Source organism: Equus asinus, chromosome 28 (assembly GCF_041296235.1).
Source record: "Equus asinus isolate D_3611 breed Donkey chromosome 28, EquAss-T2T_v2, whole genome shotgun sequence".
Lineage (NCBI taxonomy): Eukaryota > Metazoa > Chordata > Mammalia > Perissodactyla > Equidae > Equus > Equus asinus.
The window spans coordinates 44,177,117-44,193,449 of record NC_091817.1 but is presented as its reverse complement, the minus strand read 5'-3'; the positions used below and the strand labels follow the sequence as shown (position 1 = coordinate 44,193,449).

The window sequence follows — 16,333 nt, the reverse complement described above, 5'->3', positions numbered from 1 at the left end:
CGGGTGACGGAGCTGAGCTAAGGGTGGAAGGCAGATCTCCCTGGTGGCCAGTGGCTCGGAGAAGTGTCAGGAAGACCAGAGCTGGGGTCGGAGAGAGCTTTGTCGCCAGGAAAGGACCCTTACGCCCTCTGCGCCGGCCACTAGGGCCCCGGAGCGCCGGCCTGTCAGCTTTGGGACCTGCCTTCTCCCCAGGGCCTGTGCCCCCTGAGCTGTCGGCAGGGCAGTCTGTGGTGTGGTCCTGGGCCTCTCCGGAAGAAGACCCCGGAGGGCAGCCCCGTGGCCTCCAAGCCCATTCTGCTGTCCCCCTCCTGCCGCTGCTCAGCGGAACCCATTTAACAAAAGCGACCTGAATCAGGACTCAAATCTACAACAAAGACGGCAGAGACTTTCCCTGCGGATGGTGACCCCGAGGGCCCTCATGAAAGGGCTAGAAGCAGGCCCCCCTCACGCTCGTAGGAGGTCTCTAGAGCTGCCTGGTGCTTCCTCACCTGGAGTCCACGGGGTCAATCAGGACCCTCGAGACAAGGGGGGCTCATCTGCTTACGCCCCACCTACAGGATTACTCCTGTAGACACGGAGGGCAGCAGAGCCATGGAGAAAGCTCAGAAGGAAGACACACACGTGCGTGCACACGCATACACGCCCACACCCACACACATACACAGACATGCACGAAGACAAGAACGAAGCTTGACTGTGCTTTCACATTGAGGAAGATGCCCAGGGTCCCTGGAAAGCTGTGCGGCCCCTGGCTGCCGCACTCCTCTCTGGGCTTCCACGTCCCTACCGTGGAATGAGGGTCGGAAGAACCGACGTCTAAGCCCCCTTCCACCTCTAGGGATTTATGATTCTATGAAAACAGCTTCAGCTGAACCCTGCAATTGCTGTCAAGTTTTCTATTTGATTTCTGAATAGTCAAGGAATTTCTCCGGAAACAAACATTATGAGTGGATCTGGTGGCATTTTAACATGTGCATAAAGGGTATTTCACCTCTTTGGAAGAGTCAAATACGCTCCTCTTGGAAAGTAAGATGATGCAGTGGTCCACTAGGGACCACTGCCACATCTTCTTGCCTATTTTGCCACCAGAACATTCCAATGAGTGGCATGTGGGCAAGGGGACCACAGTCATACTTGGGGATACAGTTTAAGGAGCTGTTTGAATCAACTCTCCAGGGGGACACACTAAAGGAGTGCTTCCATCTGTATCTAATTTTCTTTCAGCCTAGCAAGAACACCCCTGGAGACTCTTAACCTAGATCTCTAAGCTTCAGTTTGCTCATCCACGAAATGGGCACATGATATTTTTGCAAGAGATGCACTCCAAGAATAGGGGAAGCTCTGAGATCTCGGAATACCACCGTGGACTATGATTGCTCCCATTTCCAAATGTTCAAGCGCCTCCTTAATGGGAAACACTGTACGCTGAGGGAGGAGCAGTCACCGTCCCCGCCACACAGCAGGTGCGTGGCCAGTGGCAGGCTAGGTCTGCCGAGCCTCCTGCATCTGGGACAGGCCACGGTCTCTGCCTGGCACACATCCGTTCTGCACGAGGCACTAGCTGCCCTCGGTCCTGTCTACAGTTCTCTTGCCACAGTTCACAGACAGTTCAGTCATCAGCCAAGGGCAAAGTGGGATCACACTGGTTGACAGCATCCTCACACGCTGAGGGTCACTGGGGGGGAGTCCTTTCAAAGTGAGGTGAGGATTCGTGCCGGAGGGTCCCTGATGGCTGCCAGGCCAAAATGAGGCTATAAATTCTGGATTTGCCTTGGAGCTGTTCTGATTTTTACCCAGAAACTTATAACATGGTCAACACTTCAGGCCTATAAAACTAACCAAATATAAGGGAGATGCCGTACAGTGACGCCGTGGGAGCCTGTCTGAATTTTGATTTTTTCCCCTTTGGAGTCAGATGTCCAAAGACCCCTTTATTAAACAGTCTGTTGACTACCATGGAATCTGCAAAAATGTTTATGGGCCTCAGGAAGCCGGTCAAGTATGCTGGGGGTGTGGCTCGGGCACTGACAGGTGATGGGAAAGGTCCTTTGCAAAAGAAACTCTGGACTCACTTCACGCCATAGTGATTTTAAAGTTAACGGTCAGAGTCCCTTTCCTCCCACTGGCTGAAGCCACACAATGCCCTTGAAACTATTAAGGCCCAAATTAAGGCAGACCCCTGCCCCCGCAATGGGGAGTTTCTTTGTTAGTCCTGGAGAAACAATCAGATGGAGTACCCCTCTCCCCTGTGTTCAGAAAACAAGAAATGCATTTATCACAAATCAAGGAGGATCTCAGAAATAAGCAACAATTCAGTTAGGGTGTATGATTGCTCAGGGTCGAGATGGGTAAATGGAATTCGTATGGTACCAACACGGTTTAATTGGTAGTGGCTGCCTGGAATGCTGTGTTGAGAAGGATCTGAAGCTATCTCTGGGTTCTGCAGGAAGAGTGCTGTAATTGATTAACGATGTCTGCCATGAGTGTGGGCTTGGGGAGAGTTGCACACATGTCATGTGCTTCCATTTCTCATTGGGGAAGGAGGGGTAGGTTATACAATATTCTTTAGGGTCATGGGGTGGAGATAGGAAAGCCACCTCACCAACTAAACTGTTTGCAGGCCCTTCTTTTTCAGAGCTGTTTTACATGCTGAATCTTGACAGGGCAGGGGGCAGTAGTCCTGGGCACCCCACAACTAATTCAGCGGCCCCACCTGAGCGGCAATTACACAGATGCCTCCACGTCACCCAGATGACTTGGCGCTAGGCCTGAGGCTGGTGCAGTAGAGCATGCTGGAACAATGGCCCTCCTTTCAGACTGCCTGCTCCTGAGTGCCGCCCATCAGCACACACAGCTGCTCATAGTTTTCCCTGAGTAACCTATGAAACCTTCTGGGTCTCAGCCTCCTCACTGCAAAAGGTCACGGGGCTGTCATGAGAGTTGAATGACACAATACGCTCGAGTGTCTGGCTCTAAGGCAGCGCTCAATGAACATCTGTGAGTAGATACTAATCATGCTTATTCCTAGCTGTGGCCCCTGGGGCCTGTTAACAGACCTGGCTAAGCCTCAGTTTCCCCACATGTAATACAGGGAAAACGATATTTGCTTCTCTCATTGGATTGATGAGAGAATGCAAAGGGGCACACAGATTAAAAGTGTAATTCCACTGTAAGTGTGCACTAAATTCTGCCACTGTATTTTCTTTTTTTAACCAAAGCCCGTACTTTATTCAGATTTCCTTAGTTTTTCCCTAATGTCCGTTTTCTGTCCCAGGATCCCACACGACATTTAGTCGTCCTGTCCCCTTAGGCTCCCCTGGGCTGTGAGTCTTTCTCAGACTTTCCCTGGTTTTAACGACCTGGACAGTTTTGAGGCTTGGCCAGGTATGTTGTAGAATGTCCCACAACTGGATTGATCTGATGTTTTTCTCTTGATTAGACTGGGGCTACAGGTTTGGGAGAGTGCCCTTCTCCTCACACCGTATCAACGGCGTACGCCATCCACATGACTCACTGCTGCTGTTGACTAGATAGCCAGGCCAGGCCGTGACGGTCAGGGTTCTCCACCGCACAGTCCCTCTTTTCCCCTTTCCACACCGCACACTCTAGGGGGACATCACTATGGGCGGCCCCCCCTAAGGAGAGAGGAGTTCCCCCTCCTGAAGGGCAGAGTGTCTTCAGAACTCATCTGTGACTCTACACATGGGAGCCTTGGCTCTTCTCGCCCAGCCAGAGTATTTTTGTTACTCGTAGCTACCGTGAAAAAGATTCTTCCTGTTGCCTTAATAGAAAAAGGATATAGCCAAGGAGACCAGGCTGCATGAGAACCCCAACTCAGAGAGAATCCCGACCCCAAGTCCTGGCTGCGAGGCTAGCCAACCCCATCCCCAAATTTTTGGAAAAGCCGACCAGCTGGCATCTGTCTCCCCCGGCTTTGCGGCCCGGGTGTCAGGGGAACTCACCATGTTATGCTTGAGGATTCTCTGGACCACGGGGGTGAACACTTCGATGACCACCATGGACCGGGGCCGCTCTCTGCAGTGCTGAGGAGAGAGGACACGGTCAGCGCCGAGCCTGCGTGGGTCCAGCCGGGGCCGCTCAGCGACACTGTCTGCGGCTCCGAGCAGGGCTCGGGGCAGGGAGCCCAGCAGTGGGGCCCGGGCTCCCTTGCTGAAAACTGCTGCGTAGCTCTCTTTTCACTGTTTTGGAGCAAGAAAAGTGGCAGGAGATGGGGTCCTTTGTCTGCTTTTTGTCTGGATCTGGAAGTCTGAGACTGTTTCAGACGGTCCAGACAGGCGTCTGTTCGGACACGCTTATTCACAGAGCGAGGTTTTTGCAGCACTAGGATTCTCCTAACAGAGGAGTCTCTTGAACGCCGGGTGCATGAACACCAGGGGTCTAGGGTTTGGACGGCAGAATCTCGAACATTCTGTGACTTTTCGACTCTTGGCTTTGATGAGCCAGCAGCTCTCAGCCGTATCTGATTTCCCCAGCATGGGGGCTTGTTTTTCAAACTGAAGCTGAAGGCCCCCAGGCGGAGCGGACAAGGCCCTGCCACGCTGACACATCTCTAACCTGCCCGGACCTGAGGTGCGGGGTTTCCAGCCCCAGGATGAGGACATCGGATCTGGGATATTAGAAATCAGGAAAATCCAAGACAAGTACACTTTCCTCAGATCCTGGGGTCTCGGCCCTGAAGTCCGGCAGGAGAGCCTGCCCCAACATGTCCAGAGCACCTGCCCAGGGTGGACCCAGTGGGGGTGGCTCTGTTCCCCACAAGTTCCCCTTGTTGGGCAGGCTGTGGCTCTGACGCCCCAGAGGGAAAACTGCCCGAAGGCTCAGGGGCCCACGTGGCAGAGACCCCTCCCTCCAGAGGACAGGGTGGTCCTCTATATTAGGACCAACTCGGGCGGGGTTCTGTCAGGGAATGCCAAAAAGGATGGTTTCTTCTACATCACTGTTTCTCAAACAGTGCTACCCAGAACCCTCCGGTATGATTCACTTTGAACAACGGTCCATTGTTCTAGAACAAAAGTTTGAAAACTGAGATCTGGGAGAAACCATACAGCTTGAGAAGAGAACAAGGAGGACATGTGCTGGACTCAACCAGACAAAATGTCGAGAGAGGAGATGACCCGCCGTGACAGGCGAGGGAGCAGCTGGCCATGCTCTCAGGAGCCCGAACACTGGGATGTCTGACCCCACCCTGCCCAGGGGTGTGACGTCCTGGAGCTGAGGGCCGAGAAGGCCATCTTAGTTGTCTCCAGTCTCACAAGCTGTTAGTTCTTCCTCTCGTGTGCCCTATGGGGGCGGGGGCCTTGACACAGCACAGGACCCGATGCCCGTGTGTAGGCTTGCTCTTGCACACACACACACATGCCGAACTGGACATTCGGGTGCTCCCCGTCTTGCACCCCTTGTGGACCAGAGGGCACACACTGGCGGATGCACACATTAAGAATGGGGGTGGGTTCCAGGCCTGAAATGCACCCTGGGTGCTTCAGGCCAGCAGGCCGGGCCGCCCTCTACTCTCTGGGTCACTGGAAAGTCTCCCTAAAGCTCATGTCCCCTGACAAACAGAGAGAGCACGCTCGCTGGGGTGCGGGTCAGGGAACACAGGCAGGGGTGGGTAGCAATAAGGGTAGCAGAAAGGATCGTGCCTTTAAGGGGCCTGCTCTGTCACGCCACGTGCCTGTCTTGCTGGTGGACACAGCCCACACCCCTCAAAGGACAGTGTGGCTGTGGCAGGAGGCTGGGGCCCCGCATTCTGTGCCCATGGGAGCGAGGGAAGGGATTGAGTTTGGGTGAAATAAGTCAGCAGGAGGCAGACCAGAGGAAGCAGCAAACCCAGGCCCTGCATCTTTCAAGGACGTCAAATCGTTACATAAAAAACCACGCGGTACAGAACCAAACAGGAGCGTGTGCTGGCTCGGCCCTCGGTCACTGAGGTGTGTTCTCGGAATGAGGGATGCCTGGTGCCCCGCCTGCCCTGGGCATGTGCCGTGTAATCCCCCGGCGAGGCTGGCGCTGCATCCCTGGGAGTGGTTGTCCCGCTCGGGGGTTCCTCCACGCTAACCTGGCACGCCCTGCCCGCTACCTCTGTTCAGGGAAAGCCCCACAGCCGTGCCCCCATGGTGGGCCAGCCGGTGCTCAAAGGAGCCCTGGCTAATAATAACCCGGCTCTGACGTCAGGAGCCCAGAAAATCTGCTGCCAACTTCCTAAGAGAGTCACAGAGACATTCCACAAAAAAGCCGGCCTCCTCCCTGGCCCACTGGGCCTCATGTCCCACCTGTCTGGAAGAGAGCAGGTGGTAACCCTAAGAACAGGATGCCCGGCTCGCCTCCCACTGTGTCCAGGGCCCTGACCCCAGTCCACGGGGCCCGGGTTTTCCACAAATCGTGCAAAGCCAGCTCTCAGCGCGCACAGGCAGAGGCGGGCGGCCCTGCCAACACTGCCCCACTCCAGCAGCGCCGTACCTTGCAAAAGAATTCACAGAGATCTGGTGGTGGATGGTTGTTTTCCAGCAAAGGAGCGATGGCCTGAAAGAAAAAGGGGCAAACATCAGTCGGAGACACTCGGAGGGAATCGTACTGGGGGGTGGTGGGGGGGGGGGTGGCTCCATAAGACTCACGACGGAAAACACCACCTCTCTCTGGCCCCTCTGTCACCCTCTGGGCCATTCGCTAACTCGCAGGCCTCACTTTTTAGGTGTGCACGGCTCTCACCGGGAAGCTAACAGAAAACTCTGGCTGCCCCCTGAAGAACAGACACCACAATAACGTAAGCCACTGCACGGCTTTCATGACCTGCTGACGTCCATCCGCATTCCCCTCAGACAACAGTCCCCGACCAGGAGGCAGGGTAGCAGGGTGGTTATAGCCCAGTCCGGGGTGAGCCCAGGTGGAGCGGTTACTACGGGCGTGACCCCAAGAGCAGGTTCTTCCTCTCTCTTAACCCCCAGCTGCCCACCTGCCCGGGGGAGCAGAGAGAGTCACTGTGAGGGTTGGGGAGGAGAGTATGTGCACAGAGGGTTGTTTCCTCGCCCTGGAGACATCTGGGGCCAGCGGTTCCTGTGTGGGCAGCTGTCCTGGGCATAGGAGGATGTTCAGCGCATCCCCAGCCTTGACCCACTAGATGCCAGCAGCCACCCCCAGCCCAGTTGTGACAACTGCAAATGTGTCCAGACATGCTTCATTTTATATAAGGAGGGCTGACCGCCTAAGGCCCTTGAACCCACTGCTTCCCGAGGCTTCTCAGGCTGGCTGCATAGTAGACACCAATTCCCACCACCACTCCTGTGCAAAGGTCCTGTGGCCTGAAGGAATTTTGATTCTTGGTTTTCCTGCACCTTTCATAATTTCTGTTTTAATGATATTGCTAAATTTCCAATTCAAATTAAGAAATTTGAACAATTAAAAAAATGTGTCCAGACATTGCCAAATGCCCCCTGGGGGACAAAATTGGCCCTGGCTGAGAACTCCTGGCATAAAGTACCTTTCACAGAGCCTAAAAAAAGGCCAGCTCTCAATAAATGTTAGTTATTGGATGGTTAATGCCGACGTGAAGTCTACTCTCCTTCCTGTTTGCCACACTGGCACAAGATTAGGAAATGGGAGACCCAGGACCAGCACCGAGACTGCCAGGCTGTGTGACTTTGGGTGAACAACTCAACCTCTCTGAACATTAATCTTCTGGCCTACAAAATGGGGAAAACTAAGAGTTACTGATTCACAGAGTTGTTGAGACGGTTTGAGGAAAGAAAACTCTAGAAGCTCCAGAGTCTCAGGCTCGGGATAAGCCCATTGCCTGGAGCACAGCAGGTCACTGACAGCATCACAGGGGGACTGTCTTGGGCTGTACTGGGCACAGAGCAAGGGGTGACGGTTTTTCCTAACTCCCCAGGGAGGTTCTGTGGGTCTCCCTCTCACCGACTCCCCCTCAGACCCTGCCTGCCTGGTTTCAGAGGGACTCGTCGATCTGCCCCCCCAACAGCAATGCCCTTGGATCCAGGTAGGGACCTCTCAGTCAGACCTTCCGCTTGTCTCAGGACCCTCAGGAAAAAGAAAGCACAGCTGCATGCCAGTAAGAGGCGACCCTTAGTTGACCAGCTATGTGAGTGAGTACACCTCTGTGAAAAATGAAGTCACCTAAATTAAGGTTTTGCTTCGTGGCACCAACAATCAGGTTGACAAACAGCTGGAGACGTGGCCCAGGGTCTGGCTTGTCTGGGGCTGTGCTGTCCAACGCAGCAGCACCAGCCACACGCGATGATTCAAATTTTAACTGACATGAAATAAACGATTTAAATGAAATAAACCTAAAAAATGCAGTTCCTTAGTCACAGCAACCACATTTGAAGTGCTCAGTAGTCGCACGTAGCTAGTGGCTCCCGCCCTGGACAGCGTGGAGCGAACTCCCATCGCTGTAGAAAGTTCTCCCAGGCGGCAGGGGGATGGGGTGGGTGGGCTCCCAGCTAACGGTGAGGCTGAGGACACCCTCCTCTGTCAACCCCCACAGCCACATGAACCGAGGATCATACTGATGGTGACAACACGCCGAGAGTGACATCGGCCACAGCAGTCACGCTCTGGGGCACCCTGGTGGCGGGCTCTGTGCTAACTGTATCTTGTCACCTCATCTTCACCCTGCACTGGGAGGCGGGTGTGAGTATTGGCCCCTTTTCTCAGAGAGATTAAGTCTGCGGCCCAAGGTCGCAGTGAGAACGTGGCACAACCAGGAGCTGAGCCTCCACCTGAGACTTGGGAGCCCGGGTTGTTCTCATGCCACTTCCCAGCCCTGGCTCTCCACATCACCCGGAAACAACCTATCTGGTGGCAACAACTACATTTAAAGAGAAACCGGGCAACGAAAGACAACAAAACACCCCAAGTCAGCCCGGCCCGTGATTCTGGCTCGGCACACTCATTCCCAGAGGCTGGGCGCCCGGCCCGCTGTGTGGGCATTCTCTGCTGCCCCATGCCGAGCCAGGCCCGCCAGCCAGTAAACACAGGGAGAGGTCAGGGCCCAGCAGGGGCGGCAGGACGGGGCGCCTCCCTATAGGCTGGGAGTCACTGCCTGGCTGGCCCGCTGTGCTCCCGACACCAGCTCTGGGACCAGCTTGTGGGGAGGAGGGACCATACGCAGGGGGCAGTTCCTCTGGGTCAAGGCCCTTCAATCCTGCCAGGCCCCCTCTCTCATGGGAAGGAGCCAAGGAATAAAGGAGTGGGAACAAATTAATCGCCCACAGTGGGCATTAGGCGTGGGCTCTGTGCTTCCATGGCTATTATCTCATCTGATCCCATGACAAATAGGAGGTCAAGCATTAGTTATTTGCATTTGTACAGATGAAGAGACAGAGGGTCAGGGAGGTTACAAGGCTGCCCCGGTCACAGAGTAATGAGAACTTTAAAATGCACAGTTAATTAAAAGAGCTCATATTTTTGTAGAATCTTTCCATGAGCCTGGCCCTCGCTAAGCGTGTTAGGTGCATGAGCTCATCCAACCCTCCCAACAGCCCAGTAAGAGAGGTACTGTTGTCACACCCATTTGATTGATGAGAAGACTGAGGCTTAGAGCATCGAGTTAGCTGGAAACCACCTGAATGGCCATCTAAACAAAAATCTTCTAGAGCCAGCAGAAAGAATGGGGTAGACCAGTGGTTCTCAAGGAGGGACGACTTTGTCCCCCGGGGGGTATCGGCATGTCTGGAGATGTGTTTGATTGTCATGACAGGGGAGCGCCAGTGGCATCTAGTGGGTCTAGGCCAGAGATGCTGCTCAACATGCACAGGACAGCATCCCCCACAAAGAATTGCCCATCCCCACATGTCACCAGCGCTGAGCATGAGAAACCCTGGCGTAGGTATGCCCGAGAAGACGTGAAAGATCCCAGACACACCGTTAAGCGAAAAAACAAATGCAGAACAACACATCCAACATCACATCATTAGTGTTAAAAAACAAAAAATAAAAATACAGCTGTATCTGTCCGTGTGGGTGTGTCACCACCTGGAAACCCCTGGGGCTGTCTCCGAAGACGGCGCTGGGATGGGGTGAAATCCGTTTTGGGATTTTTTCTTTTTTCTTTTTTTACAACGAAGATATAGTCATGAAATACTTGAAATGAAAAATGAAAGATAATTTTAATAAAATTTAAAGTTCTTCCACAACTCGCCCAAGCTCACGTGTACGGGCTGGGCCCCGGGTCTGTACCAGGCTCTGGACTCGAACCCCCATTCAGCTTGGTGCCCACGTTCTTCACCAGCACGCGGGCCCATGGCTAGGGCCCGACCTCAGCTCCACGCTTGCCCAGGGACACGCCAGCTGTTTCCAGCCGCCGATTAATTACCTATTGCAGAGACCGCCTGATGGGCAGACTGAATAAAACCAACTCCAGTGACTTTTGAAAGTCCTTAGAAAAACAAGTACATTAAAAAAACACCAAGCCCCACTGGGAGAAGACTCAGGGCCGACAGGTCACATCACAGAACGTAACTGTTGGACCAAAAGGAGGCTACGGAAGGTTCATAATAACGACAACAGCACTGGGAATAAAGAGGAGGCTGAGGGTCAGAGCCTGGGATCCAATTCTTCATGTTCTCAGCACCCCCGCAGAGCAGGGAGGCCGGGCCCGGATGATGAAAGGCTCAGCCTGGCCAAAGGAGCCCGACAAATGCAGCTGGGATTTCTCAGACCTAGATTCCTCTCCCAGGCTCGTCCCAAGGCCAAAGCCCCCTGCCTGCCTTCCAGGGCCGAGGGGCACCGTGGGACCCACGGGGGTCACCAGCAGCAAGAGGAAGACGCCGACTCCTTCCCCAGCAGCCATGTGCCCACCTGCTTCTCCACCAGCCGGAGGCTCACCGCATTCCTGTGCACGTGCTGGGCCCCCTGCCTGGACTGCCTTTGCCTGCAGCCCTCCTAGCCATCCTTTAAGACTGCTTGCTCACCTCCTCCTGGAAGCCCTCCGTCATCTTCCTCCCAACACCCTCCCTGAGGGAGGAGCTTGGTGCCCGCCCTCTGTGCTCCCCTAACACCCTGAGCAAACCTCAACCTCTGACCATAATGTTTCTTGACAATTTGTGGACCTGCTAGGTTCTCCCGGCAACAGCAAATCCCTCGATGGAGGCTCTGTGTCTATGGTATGGAGACTGGTGCCTGGCACATACTTGTATTCACATGTCAACAAACGTCTGTTAAATGACTTTATTAATTAACAGTGTACCAGAGAAAGGTGGTGGTGGGTGATTGGGGGTGCCTGAGTTGAGGTTCCCTCTGTTCTGGCAAGAGAAGGCAAGGGGGTGTCCAGGGTGGAGCACAGGAAAAACCTCTATATTTTTAGCAAACACCCACTGAGCATGTACCGCACGCCAGACACCGCGGCTGCCGCTCTGCAGAAGCTGCTGCCTTTACTGCAATAAAAGGCCCAGGGCTCCCCTCCTGTGGTGCCTATAGGACCCAGCTAGGGCAAGGAGCGTGATTCTCCAGTCTAGGGGGGCCAGGGCCCAGTGGGCCCCTGAAGCCCTCATTCAGCTCAGAGGGACACAGTGTCTGGGATGCTGCCCTTGTTTCAAAGGCTGCAGCTGCAGGACTTCTGGGTGGGTGAATGTTCCAGGTCCTTTCCTGGACACCGGAGGCTCGGCCTCTCACTTCCACCTCAAGTCCTACCTCTCTGCTTCCCACTTCCTTATACTTTATGCTCCAGGAGTGCTGAGGCTTCCAGAACATACCATGTTGCTTTAAATCTCTGTGCAAGTTTCCTCTCTCTGGAATGCCTTTACCATGTTTTGCCATCTGGCAAACTCCTATTGATCCTTCAAAACCCAGCTCAGACATCAGTGCCTCCAGGAAGCTCTCTGGCTTCTTTCTCAGGTGAGTTTATCACTCCACTCTCTCCACTACATGCCTCTATTTTTACAGGGATCACATTTGTCTTCCTACAAGAGATGATGACGTCTTAGGGAGCAGGGGCTGTATTTGAATCCACAGAATCAAATATACAGCAAAGCGGTGGATTCAAATACACAGCATGGTGCTTGGCACCCAGTAGGTACAACTTCATTTCTTTCTTCTCTCTAGTGAAAGTCATGCTTCATAGCTTAAAATCACCCAGGAAGATATTTCCCCCTAAAGGATGTTTAGATCATAGTCAAGTCCCAAAAAATATCATCTCATCTCAATTTGCATATCAGAGGGAATTAAATCCAGGTTCCATTTGTGGATTAATCAGGAGACATGTCCTGGGGCAAGAAGGAGAACCTTTACCTTTCAGCTAATAGGCTTAATAGCCTCTGAACAAATTACACCGTCTCTGCCACCTCCTGCCTTCAGCTCCCCACGGCAGACCCAGGAAGGAGGAGGTGATTAAGACCCATTTGCTACAAACCTCCGAGACTGCTCATTACTTCCCCTGATCGATTGGGGCTCTGAAATGTGCAAAGGCAAGAGGGAGACACATGTGGCTCAACAGAAAAGACAAAGCTGAGCAACGTCGCCGTGCTGGTGGATGACGCTGGCGCCTGCAGAATTAACCGGGCGCGCCAGGAGAGGGACGGCGAGAGACTTACCACAATGATGTTTTCATGCTCCTGGGTAGTCAAGTTTGTGTTCTAGACGATGGAACGGGGACGCGGGAGGAAAAGAAAACAAAGCAAAACAAAACAACGTCAAGAAAATGGAACATTTGTATCTCTAAGGTCCACACACTTTCAAAACACTTACAGCCCCCCAGACAGAGGAAAGCTGTCACTTTTTCTTGATTAAATAGATCAGAAGACCCTCAAAGGCAGGGTTGGGAAGGGGGAGAAGTATGGCTTCAGGGCAGGAGAAACTGAGTTCCAAGCCCCTGTCTCTTCATGTGTACATTATGTGACCTTGGGCCAGTCCCTTCCCCTCAGTGAGGCTCAGTCTGGTCCTTGTAAGCAGACCTTCTTTACACTAAACCTGTGCTTGGCCCTGGTCGGAGCACACGACCTGGAAGCCAGAAGGCAGGTTTGTAATAAACACGCAAAGAAACAGACTTTTGAGTCTTGACTCTGTGCCAGGCAGTCCATCAGGAGTAGCAAACATATTATTTCTGTGGTTCTCAAACTAGATCCCCAGGGAACACTAGTGTTCCATGAGTTGGCCCAAGATGTTTCAGCTAAATTCAAATTCTAGCAATTTAACGTGCAAATATAATATTAAGTTGAATGGATTAAACTTGCTTAATTTTTAGGATTTTCTTCCCTCCCAATCTGGAATTTTCTTATACAACTGGTACCTGTTGCTGCCATCCTGTGAGCATGCAAATGAGGAAAGGGATGAATACGCAATAAACGAGAAATTGTGGGAAAACGCAGAAACAGCCACTATTGTCTTTTTTGCTAGTTTTGTGGCGTGTTCTGCTCTGTCTGCTTGTCTTGGTGGACACAGGCTTTCACTGGTGTCAATTCCTATTTCCTAGCAAAGCCACACTGGCTGCTTGGAACGCGCCTCATGATCTGGTCAGTGAACTGGCAAGATCGACTGTTCCTGGGTTCTAGAAAGAGCCCTACAGCGCCCACTGCCTGAACAGGTTTAAGGAGTGTCGGGATCTAACATGTTTACGCCAGCCAAAGCGCGAGAAGAGCGAGTGAGCCGTGAAGTTGCTTTGGCTCAGTAAGCTGGCCGCCTGAAGGATGAAGCCGGCCATGGAACCAGGGTCAGTGCCTGAGGTCCTTGGGGCCCCGGTTTCCATGGCGACAGCCTGACCTAGGTGCTGAGGATCCAGGAACATGTGGAAGGATGTTTTTTGGATTCCAATACCTTCTTCTTATTGTGGATGTTGGTGGAGTCTGAGCAGCCTAATTTACGGCAGGTTATTAGACATCAGTCATCTTTCCGCCCAGGGTAGATGAAAGCCTGGCTCTGGTCTCTCCTTATGACTGACAACAAGCTCACTCTGCCCCAGGCACTGTGTCAGAGCTTTGTAAGACTCACCCCACCCATCTCTCTCCCTTATGATAGGTTCTCCCACTACCCCGTCCACAGACAGACAGCTACCTAAGAGTTAGCTACCTAAGATGGGGATCTGTCCCGATTCCAAAGCGTCTATTTCCAGCCACTGAGCTATACTGCTCGACCTACGCAACGGGCAGTTCCATCTTTCAGGCAGCTCCAAAGGGACCAGCCATCCCTCACCCTGCCCCATGCACCTTTCCAGGAAGAGCCCTCGGCAACCAAATGCCATTTCCTTTGTCCCTGTCACCCCGTGGCAGCCCACGCCATTTTGCAGGAAAACTTCCCTCCACAAGCCCACTTCTGACCCGGGGTGGAGAGCGCTCACTAAGAGCCACTGCATTGGAGGGGACACTTGACCCCCAAGCTGAGTGGCCACTCCACACAATCAACTCAACAAAGGCCCAGGAGGTCGGGGACACTGGCTTTGCTTGGCCAGTGGATGGACGGTTCTTTCTCAGAATGGTTCTGCCACCTGACAGTCCCTTCTCTGCCTCCCTTCCCCTCCCCTGGGATCCTGCCCACCTTCTGGTTGGTGAGGTGATGCCTGCAGTCCCTTAGGAGGAGGCCTCGGGAACAACTTGAGTAAAGAGAACAGACAGGGGCCGGCCCGGTGGTGCAGCGGTTAAGTGCGCACATTCTGCTTCGGCGGCCTGGGGTTCGCCCATTCGGATCCCAGGTGCGCACATGGCACCACTTGGCACGCCATGCTGTGGTAGGCGTCCCACATACAAAGTAGAGGAAGATGGGCACGGATGTTAGCTCAGGGCCAGTCTTCCTCAGCAAAAAGAGGAGGATTGGCAGCAGTTAGCTCAGGGCTAATCTTCCTCAAAAAAAAAAAAAAGAGAACAAAGAATCCAGCTCATCTACGCTAAACAAAAAAGGGCAAGGAGGAGAGACGATTTATTTGTTTTTCCACCCATGCCCTCTAGACATCTAGATGAGGGTGCTTCAGGTCAAGATCACAACCATCTCCCGTGACAATAAAAATGTGACCATTTATCAAATGCTCCCTGTCTGTCAGGCACAGCGCTGGGCAGCACTGTGTCAGTATTGGGTCATCTGATCCTCAGTGCTATGAAATGGCTGCCAACCTTGGCCCCCACCTCACAGATGGAAACTGGGCCCTGAGAGGTCTCGTAACTCGTCCACAGTCAGTTAGCCCCTGAGGGCAGAGCCAGGTCCTCTGACTCCACACGCTTGCTCTGAACCACCGTCCCACACAGGTGGGTCTCCCCACTCACTGGTTCAGGTTTATGTCACATCTATGCACAAGCGATGAGCTTCACAGTCAGGCAGACCTGGGCGTGCATCCTGGCCCACCACTTATCCGAGCGACCCTGGGCTAAGAGGGAACCTCTCAGAGCCTCGGTTTGCTCTCTGTGCATCGTGACACTTACCCTGTGGGGCCCCCGGGAGAAACACAAAAGATCGGCTCTAAATGCCTGCCAAAGTGATCGCCACGGAGCACGTGCTCAAAAAACGTCAGCGTCACTCAGAGAGGTGTCAGGCCTTATGGAGGGGACGCTGCCTGGGCTGCAGTCCCAGCTCCGTCCCTTACCAAATGGCAGTGCTTATCAGTAGAATGGGGTGAATATACCGACCCCTTGCCCGGCACACAGTAGGTGCACAACATATATAAGTTGCTTCTGGTTTTTTTTTTTCTTTAAATGCCTTTGTCTCTCCAGCCTAGCACTTGGGGGTCAGCTGACTTCGAGATCCTTGATTTAAAGCCCAAGAAGTGATGCAAAGGCCCATGGGAATGTGGTCACATGAAACATATCTGAGATGGGAAAGAAATCCCGCCAGAGGCTGGCGACAGGGCCCATCTGCCACCTTTGCCTTTGTCCTGACGACGAGCCTGACCTGATGGTGGGATGGTGGGGCCGCAGGGGTGGGCCATGTGGTCTTGCGGTAAGAGCTAGGCAGTCCTGAGGGGCATTTCCAGCCCCACCGCTTACTTGGCAGGTCACTCAGTATCTCTGGGCCTCAGTTTCCTCCTCTGTGAAATGGAGACGGCACAGCTCACCTCTCAGGGCGAATGTGATACTAAGTGAGATGCTTTGTGTGTAAGGCACCTGACACAGCATGTGCGCACTCCTCCAGATGAGAAGCCAGCCCCTGGCCTGCTGACCGGGCCCCTTCTCCCGCTCTGGGCGGGGCACACGGCACCCGCCTTGAATTCCAGACCTGACCACGACTCGTCTCAGAGCCTGAGTCTCCACTCCTCTGTGGAACGAGGCTGGCCTCCCCCCCGAGGACACATCCTCTGCTCCTCTGCCTGTGACCGAGTCTGCCGCCCACTTTCTACCTCCCGTCCCCACCTCCTCCCAGGACGAGGGACCCTCTATTCAGCAGA

At 53.6% G+C, this 16,333-nt stretch overlaps 1 protein-coding gene across 2 annotated transcripts in view; it reads right to left on the bottom strand.

The window, feature by feature from the left end:
- The window catches only part of CMIP (c-Maf inducing protein), a 239,991-nt gene that overhangs the window by 36,766 nt on the left and 186,892 nt on the right, over positions 1 to 16,333 (bottom strand). For both annotated transcript variants that reach the window (XM_044761603.2, XM_070500721.1), the window contains exons 5-7: positions 12,564 to 12,605; positions 6,478 to 6,540; positions 3,963 to 4,043 (exon numbers count right to left, since the gene is read on the bottom strand). In XM_044761603.2, coding sequence (XP_044617538.1) covers positions 3,963 to 4,043; positions 6,478 to 6,540; positions 12,564 to 12,605 — 186 coding nt within the window. The remainder of the gene's footprint in view (positions 1 to 3,962; positions 4,044 to 6,477; positions 6,541 to 12,563; positions 12,606 to 16,333) is intronic.